The sequence below is a fragment of the Arachis ipaensis genome, chromosome B08 (genome assembly GCF_000816755.2).
Source record: "Arachis ipaensis cultivar K30076 chromosome B08, Araip1.1, whole genome shotgun sequence".
Classification (NCBI taxonomy): Eukaryota; Viridiplantae; Streptophyta; class Magnoliopsida; order Fabales; family Fabaceae; genus Arachis; species Arachis ipaensis.
In genome coordinates, this window is record NC_029792.2 from 5521990 (window position 1) to 5535698 (window position 13709).

The following is a 13709-nucleotide window of genomic DNA, read 5'->3' on the forward strand; positions in this document are numbered from 1 at the left end:
ATGCTTAGACAGAAAAGTTAAGGTCTCAAACTTAACTAATTAGAAAATGAAAGTTAAACAAAGCTTAATTAGCAAACTACAATGCAAACTGATAAAACTTACTTACTAGAATAGTTAGTTAATAGTAGGCCAGCTATTTAGGGAATGGATACCCATAACCTTAGCAGTCTTAAACTTATTCTTGGTAGATCCCATACCATATTAGATATAAGTAAAGCACCATAACAGTGCCACTACTACATGAGTTGCACACATTTAAGATAAAAGATTATTTTTTTGTCTTAAAGATCAGCTGATCAGCGCTTCCTACAAGCGGTTTCTCTTTGAGCATTGAAGAAGACAGCAGCCACAGGAGTTCCAAGATCATTTTCAACTACGAATTTCCTTGTGTTGAAGAGGTCCCTTGAATTGGGAACCTTGCTCACTGTTTGCCTCCTCTTCTGCTTGTAAAGCACCAAAACAAATCTATGTATTCCTATGTTTGGCTTTGGCATCTCATACTTTATCACCTCCTTTCCTGTATATGTTTTTAATTACATGAACTTAGGATGCATTCATTATAATACTATGAAAACTAATTAGTAAACTAACTAATATCTTACCAAATGTTGCATCCGTTGTCCCTGGGATATCAGTCACCATCCTATAATAAGTAATTAATATCTAATTATTTTATGCAAATCACATTAACTAACTTGAATGTCTTAAAAATAAAAGTATACAATTTGTTTGTTATTCTGTGCCCCTAAAACAAACATATACAACTATACATCACTTAATAATTCCTAATACTATAACAACTAAATAAGATCCATTGTTTAATTAAGTAGTTGAACAAATTAATCGTATCAAATTAAAGTGCATGCATGTATATAAGGTACCAGTGTAAGTGTTCTCTTAAGTATGGGTCACTAGGACCAGGAACATCTGGATCTGTCATAATCTGGAACAAACAAATACAATTACAAAAAAAAGTAAAGGTATGATAATCATGAAATAAAGAGTATATAACATATTAAGTAATGAAATCATCAATCATTAATGAACCAGAGTGAAAGAGGATCTCAAGTCGCCTCCATGAATGTGAACCCTAGGCTTAGCGGAAATTGAAGAAGGGAAGAACTCAAAGCCATTGTAGACATGCTTGTTGTTGTAAGTGACTGTCATTTTCACGGTTTCTGTGAAATCATCGACTACATCTCCAATCACCCTCCCTATAGTAAGTGGATCTGATGATGAAAATGCATTTGATGAAGCCATCATCATCAATTATTTTTCTTATTAGTTACTTATTCAATATAAGGTAAAGTTACCTCTTCAATACAAAGATATATAATTGCTCCAATCTATGTATGCATGTGTGAATGTGATGAGCTCTATAGCTACCAATAAAACCCTATATTTATAGCGTATCCTTTCAAGCTTCATATATAGGAGATATTATTATAATAGTAGAAATATAAAATTAGGAAACAAAGGTGCTTTCATGTTAGTGGTATCCTATTATTAATTAATACTTTGTTTATTTTTTTTAATATACAGTCACGTAACATTTAAAATTACTATAATGCATTACATACATCTATGATTTTATTTTTTCTCTATGTCATGTATTCTTAAATCTTTTCCAAATCATATTTATGTATAATTAAAATTATCCAAATCATTAATCACAAAGTAATGAACATACGTACAGTTATCTATCTAAACACTAGGGAGATGGACATTTTGTCAACATTTCAGAAAAAAGTAACATACCTACATTGAAGAATAGTAAAGCTTTTATATATAGGTCTGTAATATTTATATAGAAACCATACTACGCACAAACAAAAAATAAGTATAAAAAGGTTAAATTCCAATCGTGGGTGTTATTAGAACCTTACTTCTTGTAGTGACGTTGCCAATTATATGGGTAATTAAAGCAAAAGATTAGAAGCATAAAGTTGTTCCACTCACAAAATAAAATGAATAATCATATTAAGAAAAAATAATCTAGTCATAGTGGTTAGGGTTATTTCACAATCACACTAGAGAAAATTCAAAAGGAATAATTAGGGATTGCTTTTAATATTCAAAGAGCAATAATAATTATTCATACCTTAATCCAAAAAATATAATTAGGCTCAAAATAAACAAAAATTTATTTAATAAAGGTGGTCTTATTTATTTTTACTCGATCTCTTAGAGGTCGGGTGCAACAATCACTACTCAACTTTACTTATTTGAATAAGTAACTACTCTTATAATATCTTATATCCATCTAGAAGGGAGATCTAAACAACTTTCGTAGAGAAGGGAAATGACCATCTACCATTTCCCTTTTAGGTAGAACTACTCTAAAAGGTGGTTATCTCTTCTACTATAAACACACCGACAACCTCAGGTATATTTAGAACCTAATCTACTAAAAACCTGCTTTGAACCTTTGCTAACTTAAGGATCAGAGTCCCTTACAGGTACCACCCTCCACCTCCTCACGAGGAACTCGGATGACGGCACATTGGCATCAATACAAGTCGGACGTGGACCTCAAAGGAGTCTAGACCTCACGTTCAGGCCCAAACCATCTGCTTTAGGTAACCCTCGAAACATTGGTGTCGTTGACGAGACTTGGAAATTTACACCCAACCATGGCAGACGAGTAATTTGAAGACGGACACACTGCATCTAAGTCCAAGCCAGAACCTCGTAACGACAACCGAGCCCTTATGATACCCCTATGACAAGAAGGAACAAGTAATCCTAATGGAGAAGGAACGTCATGAAATCCTCAAAACCGACGACTATAGTCAGAGGTACGTCTACCTGAAAATGAAGAACCTCCACACTCAACTGAGATCATGGACTCGTACACGGACATCATGGCTAGTTGGAGCAACTCGAACAAGAGATCGAGCGACAAAGAGAAGCCGAAATAGATATGCGAAGGGAGGTACAACGTAGAAGGGAACTCGAGGAAAAGCTTCTAAAATTAGAAGCTGATCTACGAAATCAGACCAACAACGTTGAACGAGAATAAAGCCATTTTGGGGGAGAAGATCCATTCATAGAAGTGATCATGCGGGTTAGGGTCCCAATAAATTTTAAAAGCCCAACATGGATCTCTATGATGGCACGACCGACCCAAGGCATCATCTCAGCAATTTCAAAAGTAGGATGTATCTGGCTGATGCGTCTGATGTGGCTCATTGCAAAGCTTTCCTGACAACATTAACCAAAGAAGCAATGAAGTGATTTGATAGCTTACCACCGAGGTCGACGATGACTTGTCTTGATGACCTGGCAAGGAAGTTTCTTACCCGATTTTCAATCTAGAAGGACAAAGTCAAACATGCTCCAAGTCTCTTACGGGTAAAACAAGAAGTTGGAGAGACTCTCCGAACTTATATGAAAAGGTTCAATGAAGCCTGCTTAAAAATATAGAATTTGCCTCCCGAAGCAGTAATATGGGGTTAGTTAACGGCCATAGAGAAGGGCCATTTTTTCAATCCATATCAAAGTGGCATCCGACCTCTTTATATGAAGTACAAGAGCGGACAGAGAAGTATATCAACATGGAGGAGAACTCCCGACTTAGAGATCCAGTCTTAAGGCCAAACCCTCCCTACCAAGCTCGGGATAAGGATAAGGAGACAAAGAAAAAAGAGGAATATAACTCGGAAAAGTTTCGGAGATACCACAACTACACCCCACTCTGAGTTTCTCTTGTAGATATCTACAGGGAGATCTGTCATACTGAAAAACTTTCGCCTTCCTGCCCTATTAAACACAAAAAGATCAGAAGTTGGACAGAATACTACAAGTATCACAAACTATATAGACATTCTACTAATGATTGCTATGATCTAAAAAATGTTATAAAAAAGTTGGCCAGAGAAGGTCGGCTAGACAGATACCTCACAGAAAGATCAGACGACCCAGAAAAAAGGAAGAGAGGTGATGAAGATGAAGATCAGGGAGATCGGCCACCACAAACCCTTGATAGGCACATACACATGATAAATGGAGGATTTGCAGAAGGGAGAATTACTAAATCTTCACGCAAAAAGCATCTTAAGGAGATATACCAAGTCGGAAAAAATTGCGAAATTCCGATTTACCAATAATTTCATTCACCAAGGAAGATGCTCAAGGAGTGACACCTAGTCACGATGACCTTGTGGTAATCTCAACGATCCTTGCTAATGTAAACCTCCAAAGAACTTTAGTGGATCAAGGAAGCTCGGCCGACATTTTATTCAAACTCGCTTTTGATAAACTCGAGTTAGAAGAAAAGGAACTGAAGACTTATCCAGACAACTTTTTTGGGTTAGGAGATACGCCGATCCGACCTCTTGGTTTGATTTTGTTACATACGACTTTTGGTAAAGGTATGAAGTCCAGAACCTTAAGCATTGACTACATTGTGGTCGATGTAGCATCAGCCTATAATGCCTTAATAGGTCAGACCACCTTAAACCGACTGACTGCGGTCGTTTCTACACCTCATCTATGCATGAAATTTTCAACTGCAAAAGGAAGTATTAAAATGAAAGTCTCAACTTAAGGGGCAGTACAAGGGATAAGGAAGTCAATATTATTGAACTTGGTATTATCCGAGAACGGAAAGAACTACGTCCACAACTTGAAGGAAAGGTTGAAAAAGTTCAAATCGGAGATCAGACAGAAAAGATAACAAGTATAAGGGCCAACTTGGATGAAAAATTAAAAGCAAATCTGATTGAGCTCTTACAAAGAAACTCTGACATCTTTGCCTGGAAAGCCTCCGATATACCTGGCATAGACCCCAACCTCATGTGTCACAAACTTGCCGTTTATCCAGGCTCCTGACTATTCAACAAAAGCGACGAAAGCTCGGGCCTGAATAAGCACAAGTCGTAGAAGAGCAAGTGCAAGCCTTATTAGAAGTCAGGTTTACAAGGGAAGTAAAATACCCTTTGTGGTTGGCTAACGTGGTCCTTGTGAAAAAGCAAAATGGGAAATAGAGAATGTGTGTTGGTTACACCAACCTCAATAAAGCTTGTCCCAAGGATCTATATCCCCTCCCTAGCATCGACGCTTTGGTCGACTCAGTTTCAGGGTATAGATATCTGTTGTTCATGGATGCATACTTGGGATACAATCAAATTTCGATGTACAAGTCAGATCAAGAGGAGACCCTTTTCATCACTCCATTAAAAGCTAACTATTGTTATGTAGTAATACCTTTTGCATTGAAAAATGATGGGGCCACATATCAATGATTAATGAACAAGGTATTCTCATTTCATCTTGAAAAATTGATGGAAGTATATGTAGATGACATGCTTGTCAAGACTATAGACGACCTAAATCTCTTGTCCGACCTAGTTGAGGTATTCACCGCAATAAGGAAGCATGAAATGAGATTGAATCTTTTAAAGTGTACCTTTGCAGTGGAGGCTAGGAAATTCTTAGGCTTCATGCTCACTCAAAGAAGTATCGAGGCCAACTCAGACAAATGCACATCAATCTTAGAGATGAAAATCCCGACCTGCCTCAAGGAAGTCCAACAACTAAATAGACAGTTAGCAGCTTTATTCAGATTCCTGGTAGGATCAGCAATGAAGTCTCTACCTTTGTTCTCAATACTAAAAAAAAGAACCAATTTGAATGGACTCAAGAATACGAACAAGCCTTTCAAAACGTTAACATTTTTCTGAGCCAACCTCTAATACTTACCTGACCTGTCCCGGGGGAAGAGCCCATCCTCTATATAGTAGTTACAAGCTGGGCTATAGCCTCGGCATTAGTCCGAGAAGATGAACACAAATAACAACCTATCTAATTTGTCAGCAAAGTTTCGTAAGGGCAAAACTAAACTATCGAAAGATATAAAAGTTTTCATATGCCCTTATTATCACTTCCAGAAGGCTTCGACCTTATTTTTAAGCTCAGACAATAAATGTCCGAACTAATCAACCTATGAAGCATATTCTTCAGAAAATGGACATTGCAGGCAGAATGCTACAATGGGCAATAGAACTATCCAAATTCGACTTAAGGTATGAAACTCGGACAGCAATCAAGTCTCAATATCTGGCCGATTTTGTGGCAGAATACACAAAAGCCTAGGAAAATCTAACAACCTGGAGTTTGTATGTAGATGGATCACCAAACAAAGCTGGAAGTAGAGCAAGAATAATTCTGAAAAATGAAAAAGAAACTCGGATTAAACTTCCATTAAAGTTTGAGTTTCCTGCTTCTAACAATCAAACAGAATATGAAGCATTACTTGCTGGCTTGAAGCTGGCTAAAGAAGTCGGGGCATAAAGATTGATCGTATTTAGTAACTCTCAAGTGATAACCTCCCAAGTCAACAAGACTTATCAAGCTAAAAATCCCAACATGAAGAAGTACCTGAAAGAAGAATGTGAATAATTAGCTCAGTTTTCGAAAACAGAGGTCCGACATATAGCTCAGGAATCTATATCTGAGTTGATGCCCTCTCTAAATTAGCCAACACCAAGCCAGGGGTAGCAATAGAAGCCTGATCCAGGAAACTCTCCACGCACCATCAATATTAAAAGGAGATAATAAGTCAGACACAATGACCATATCCAACCAAAACCTAGGATGGATAACCCCCATAATCGAATATCTTAAATTCGATATTATTCTTGGATAAAAAAGGGAAGCAAGGAGGCTCATAAGAGAAGCACAAAACTATACCCTGGTTCATAATGTTCTCTATAAAAGAGGAGTATCCACACCTCTATTGAAGTATGTCCCAACCTCCAAGACTAAGGAGGTCTTAGAAGAAGTTCATAATGGCATTTGTGAAAATTACTTAGGAGCATGGTCACTAGCCAAGAAAGTTATTCGAGCCGGCTTCTTTTGGCCGACCTTTCAAAGGGAGGCGGTCGACTTCGTTAAAAAGTGTCGACCTTGTCAAAAGTATGCCAACTTTCATGTAGCACCTCCAAAAGAACTTATTAGCATCACTTCACCCTGGCCATTTGAAAAATAGGGTCTAGACCTCATTGGTCCATTTTCATAGGCACCCAGGAAGGTAAAGTTACTCATAGTTGGAATTGATTATTTCACCAAGTGGATTGAGGCAGAATCCTTGGCAACTATCACAGCTCAAAAAAGTCAGAAATTTCTCTACAAGAATATTGTTACCCGGTTTGGAGTTCCATACTCCATTACCATGGACAATGAAATTCAGTTTACCGACTCAACCTTCAGAAGCTTGGTTGCAAGCCTCAAAATTAAGCAATGGTTTATGTTGGTAGAACACCCCCAAGCAAATGGACAAGCAGAAGCTGCAAATAAAGTCGTGCTGACCGGGTTGAAGTGTCCACTACAAGACACAAAGGGAGCGTGGGCAGACGAGCTCCCTCAAGTCTTGTGGGCATATCGGACAAATCCCCACCCAACAACTGGGGAATCACCTTTCCAACTCGCTTATGGTGTATAAGCCATGATTCCTATAGAAGTCACTGAATAATCTCCAAGGGTTAGGTTCTATAATGAAGTGGGAAATGTCCAAGCACAAAAGGAAGAACTTGACCTCCTTTGAGAAGTCCGAGAACAAGCTCGGATAAAAGAGGAAGCATTAAAGCAAAGAATGACTTTGAAATACAACAAGAAAGTCATCAAAAGAAGCTTCACCACAAACAACATCACACTAATCCAAAATGACATCGGAGTTCAGAAGTTAGGCGAGGAAAACCTGGTTACAAACCGAAAAGGATCTTATAAGGTTGTCGAAGTCTTGGGAAAATGTTACTATAAAGTGTCTGACCTTAAGAGGAACTAGCTCCCAAGGTCGTGGCACGCATGTAACTTAAAGAGGTACTACAGTTAGAAAGTGCATCTTACTCTCTGGTGTACTCTTTTTTCCGACTTCATGGTTTTCTCCCAAAAAGGATTTTTTTTTAAGAAAATTTTAACGAGGCACCATAGCAAGGGCAAAGGGTAAAAAGAAGAATCCTTAGTAGCAAACATACTTATGTAAATATTTTTCTTTTATTAATGATAATTCATTTTCTACCAATTTTTCCATTCAAACACATTAATTTAAGTTTGAAAATTCGTAAAAATCATTGCCTGACTTGAGTGGTTGGCAAGATGAAGCGACGAGGTACAAATTAGTGTAAGAAGTTACATAAGCAATTTGTAGTACAACCTTAAAAGAGTTAGACCTAAAACAAAATACAAGAGTAACTTAATAAGCCTGACTACTTAAATTTGGAGTTCAAAATGACTTAGAAAAAAAGTTATAAGTGAAGGATCCAAAGATGACCGACTTACTTTACCGACGTCTTTTTCAACTTAATGAAAATCTTATTTAAAGCTACCAAAACAATTGGATAAAGAAAAAACTAAGTCATAAAAGGTTAAAAACTACAACTAAGGGAAAATAAACACTCAATCATGCAAAAAGTCACCACACATCCAAGTAGTGAAAAAATGGTTTTTAGCAGAAAAAAGTAAAGTGTTTAAGCTACGACTATTACAAAATTAAATTATTCACAAAAGACCCACAGGTCGGGCCATTCAAACACTTAGAAAATAAAGCTATAAAGGGGGAGTCTGATCATTTAAAGTCGAGTTTAAAGCATCTTTAAGCTGAGCAGATGAGGTTGGAATAACTTCAGACTGCACGATAGAAGTAGGGAGAGTTTTAGGTGGAGAAGGGAGGGGCTCATAATCCAATTGAGTGGAAAAAATCTGAGAAGCCTATCTAATTTGTGTCTCTGAGGTCTTCGAATTGAGCATAAGAGTGTCCTCCTCATCTTTAAGAGCAGGAATAATCTTTTCATTAACCACAATATTGTCGGGGTTGATAAGGGAGATGTCCTCCTCGGGAGCAACAACCTAGAACCGAGCCTTTAGATTCTCCACCATCTCGTCCAAGCCTTCGGCTATGGTCTCCTCAAGCTCCGCATATTTCTCCCTAGACTTGGCACGACTTCATCTACCAAGTCAAGCTTCTCCCCGAAGACTCCGGTATAACTCTCCTCAACCTTCTTTTTTAAACCCTTCGCCATGGCTAAGGTTGCCTCCACCTGTTTTACTCTCTCCCGAGATTTTTCAAAGTCGGATAAAAGTGACTTCTTCTCGCCCTCCAATACCTTCTATGTTTTCCTTAAGGACGCCACTTCATCTTAAAGGGCAGCTAAAGTAAGCTGAGTGGCGTTAAGGAGAGTCTTTTCCAACTCCTTCAATAGTGAAGCACACACCCCGATCTCACGAATTCCACCTTGGACAAGTACTTGAAGGTGGCTATTCATAGAAACATCATCCATACTAATGAAACTCTTTGAAAGGAAGTACTTTTCGGCCTAAGTCACTACATCAAAGCCCTGCTCATAGACACCCACTGATTCAGTGGTTTTTCATTTTCTAGGCATCGAGTCGGGATTGGGAGGTGAAAGAGGAATTGTTTTTTCTCTGAATTGGAGAGGGCAGGAGTTGGGTCAGAAATAATTTTTATAGAGGCTGAGGCACCCAAGTTAGACTTAGAAGGGGATAAGAGATCGACAGATTCACCGGCCTCTTTTAGTTGTATATTTCGGATGACAACGTGCTTCCTAGCTAGGGTTGGCAATGGGTAGGGTAGGGTAGGGTTTGGACCCTACCCTAACCCTACCCGTGGGTTGAAAATTTTATTAAAACTCTACCCTACCCTACCCGCGGGTTGAGAATCTCTCAACCCTAACCCTACTCGCACCCTAAAATTCTAAACCCTACCCTACCCTACCCTACCCACAGAAATATCAAATTTTTTCAAAGTAAATATAAAATTCAATTATTTCGAATTTTATACGTATTAATAACATAAAAAATAAAAAACTAATACTCTAAATTACTAAATTAACTAAATAGTTTAGTGGTTGTTCACTTATTATAAGTCATTACATAAGAGAGGTTATGGGTTCAACTCTTACTTCCTTCACTATATAGAGAGATTTTTATAAAATATGTGCTATATATGTGGTGCGGGTAGGGTAGGGTACGAGTTTACTAAACCCGTACCCTACCCTACTCGCAGGCATACCCGTACCGTACCCTACCCTACCCGCAGCGGATAGGGTAGCCTACCCTACCCGAACGAGTTAGATCGGGTTGGGTACCCATGGGTAGGGTATGAATTGCCAGCCCTATTCCTAGCTATTCGAAGAGTTTTCATAGCAGCCTTAGGAGCCATCTTATCTGCACGACATGAAAGTTGGGTTACATTAGCCATCTACAAAAAAATCAATAAAAAATTATCTAAAAAAATTAAGTGAAGGCTACCTAGCTCGGATTGAAATTGGCTTGGATTTTCTAAATATCTCTTAGTATCCAGATAAGGAGTTCGTCCCCAACACTTTTGGAACAAAGCTACTACACTCTCTTCGATCTCATCTAAGTCATCCAAGTTATATTTCACTATTACAGGGCTCTCCTCCCAATATAAAGGAAAAATGATTTCATCTTTCTCACTCAGAAAGAAAGGTCGGACACCCTCAACAGCCCGGATCTTGAAGAAGTAATTTTTAAAATCATGAAAAGAATCGTCAAAAATGGCAAAGACCTTCCTCCCCTGAACAGCTCGGAAGAAGATCTAGCCTTGTTTTTTGGAGCTAAAAGATTTGGTGAGAAAGAAAAAATAAAAGAAGACCTTCAAGAAAGGAGGACATCAAGTTCCTGACAAAGAAGCTGATAAATTTTTAAGAAACCCCAAAAATTAGGATGAAGTTGGGAAGGGACGACGTTACAGACCCTAATGACTTCGGATTTAATGTCGAAAAAGGGAAGACTAACAACTAGTTTTGTAAAAAAAAAAAAATCATACATGTAAATGAAGTGACGTTCTTACCTATCAAGTCGGAGAAAGTATACCCTCTCCTCAGGGTCGGCAACTACAATCTCGCAATTTCTCTCATCCTCCCGATTTAGGCATAACCTATGGTGCCTACGGAAGATTTCAGCATAATTATTATCAATAACTAGGATGGGAGTCAGAACATGTATATCTACTCAAGTCAGGTCAGACAGGACTTTAGAATATATGTTGTGAATTACTGATCGAGACATAAAAGGTATACCTACAATACAAGGAAGAAGATTATCACTACAAGTCGGCAGGATAAGGGTAACAACATAAGCATGTACACAATCAAAAAGAGGTCGAGTCGTCATCAACCAAGATCGTCACAATTCTTGCAACCCTTCGTACACACAACAAATACACTACATTTCCATTTGGGAAAATGACGCCATTTTCAGTAAGAAAAATTGCACTATAGAAAGAAGCAACTTTCACAGCAACAACAAAGAAAGAAGCAACTTTCACAATTAATTTTTCAAGCATACAAAGAATTATCGACAAAAAAAATAATAAAAAAACAAAGTAGAAGTGCATCATCCAGAATGTAAAAAATTTCAAAAGATCAAAGGAACCAACCTGGTGAAAATACGAAGTGGAGTTGATGCACAACAACAGTAAAAATACAAACGATCTAAAATCTCCAATATATGAGTATCCAAATAAGAATTCAAGATAAAGAAATCTTGAAAGGAGAATAAGGATTACAAAGAAATTGTGAGAGGAAATAAAAATGAAGCAATTCAGAAGGGGAAATGAAAAAGAAGAAATAGAAAGAGTTTTTTGTATTTATAAAATATTAGGGGCAAAACAATAAATTCACCCCTCATTAATGGGGCACAGTTACTACGGTAATCGTTGAGTAACGTGCAGAATTACGAAAAGACGCAATAGCTCACAATTCTAAATCACGTCAAGCACCCAACCTAGCCTTTAGAAAAGACAGTCTGTCCGACCAGATATCTTACTCTATAGAAACAAATTGGATCTACAAATGCTTAAATCCGAAATAGTAAGGCTCGTACTCAAATAGGGACACTATTCATACCTTAAGCCAAAAAACGTAGCCAGGCCCAAAATGAATAAAAGCCCACCCAATAAATGTGACCCCATCTACTCCTACCCGATCTTATATAGGTCGGGCGCAATGACCACTACTCAATCTTACTTATTTGAATAAATAACTAACCCCTACGATATCTCTTATTCATCTAGAAGGGAATTTTCCTAAAAAAGGGATATGACTATCCACCATCTAAGGTGGAACTACCCTAAAAGGTGGTTATATCTTCTACTATAAATACATTGACAACCTCGGGTATATTCCGAACCCAATCTACTCAAAATTTGTTTTGAACCCTTGCTAACTTAAGCATCGGAGTCTCTTGCAGGTACCACCCCCACTTCCTCACGAAGAACTTGGACGGCGGCACCTCGACATCAATACAAGTCGGACGCAGACCTCAAAGGAGTCTGGACCTAGGGATGGCAAAATTCCCCGAGACGCGGGGATCCCTGCGGGGACTGCCCCGAATGGGGATCCGATTGTGGGGAATTTTCCCCGTGGGGATGGGGATGGGGGGACAAAATTCTCCCGAAGCAGGCGCGGGGACCCGAGCGGGGATCCCCGCCCCGTCCCCACTATTCCCCGAAATTTATTAATTCCTTGAATTATCCTTAATAGTTTATTCTCATATATGTTTTTTAGTCATTTCTCACACATACATATATATATATATATATACAGAAACCCAAAACTCCTAATCTTTATTTGCATAATCCTTCTTCAATTCAGAGATCCCTAAGGCTGTCTATACTCCATCCAACCTCTCTGCAGCCACCCCCTCGTCACCCTCTCACCGCATCGTCACACCTCACCATGCCATCATCCTTACCGCGTCGTAATTTCTATTTGCGGCGTTCCTTTTCGTAACTCTACCGTCGTGTTCATTCTCCTCTCTATTGCCGCATCTCCCACCTCGTTCATTGCTTTTTCCTTTGACCCGTCGTTGCGTCCCTCCATTGCATTATTTCGAAAGAAGTCACCATCGTATCATTTAGACTTTTTGTATAAAATCTTGCAGTTTTTGTATAAGATAGATACTTGCAGCTCTATTCATATGGAAATTAATAATTAGTTAGAACTATTATGTAGATGGGGAATGGGGTCCCCGCGGGGAATGGGGCCCTGTGGGGAATGGGGATGGGGAGCAATATTCCCCCACGGTGGGGAATGGGGCGGGGATGGGGAGCAAATCTGAGGGCGGGGATGGGGAGCAGGGAGGCATCCCCCGCCCCCGCCCTGCCCCATTGACATCCCTATCTGGACCTCACGTTCAGGGCCAAACCATCCGTTTCAGGTAACTCTCGAAAGTAATATTTAGAGTAAAGTATTATTTTGGTTTCTAATATTTGGGTCGAATTTTAATTTGGTTTATAACGTTTTAAACATTTTATTTTGCCCCAAAAATTTTTAAATGTCTTATTTTAATAAAAAAAAGTTTAAACGAGTTCAATATTGTCCCACCATTCAATTTGACACAAACAATTCATATATTGACGAGCCAATAGAATTCGATTTCAATGTGTAAATAAAATCAATCCACCAACAATCACTAATATAAACATTTTTCTTTGATTTTAAAGCGTTGATGATTGATTGTTAGGATTTAAAATTTTGTATAAAAAAAATTTGAGGAGATGAAGTGTTACAAGATATGACTTAATTAACTAATAACGTTATTAACGTCCACATCATTTATTTCGTAAATTATTAGTGTCAAATTTAATGGTAGGATAATATTAAATTTATTTAAAATTTTTTAAAATAGAAATAGGACCTTTAATATTAAAAACCAAACTAAAA

General features: G+C 38.2%; 1 protein-coding gene across 1 annotated transcript; it reads right to left on the reverse strand.

Annotated features, from left to right (window-relative positions):
• Nucleotides 1–1371, reverse strand: LOC107613752 (CEN-like protein 2). The gene is made up of 4 exons (XM_016315878.2): nt 1048–1371; nt 882–943; nt 603–643; nt 1–517 (listed from the first exon to the last, which is right to left on the reverse strand). Exons 1-4 carry the CDS (start codon nt 1264–1266, stop codon nt 297–299), a joined length of 543 nt encoding a protein of 180 aa, XP_016171364.1. The 5' UTR covers nt 1267–1371; the 3' UTR covers nt 1–296.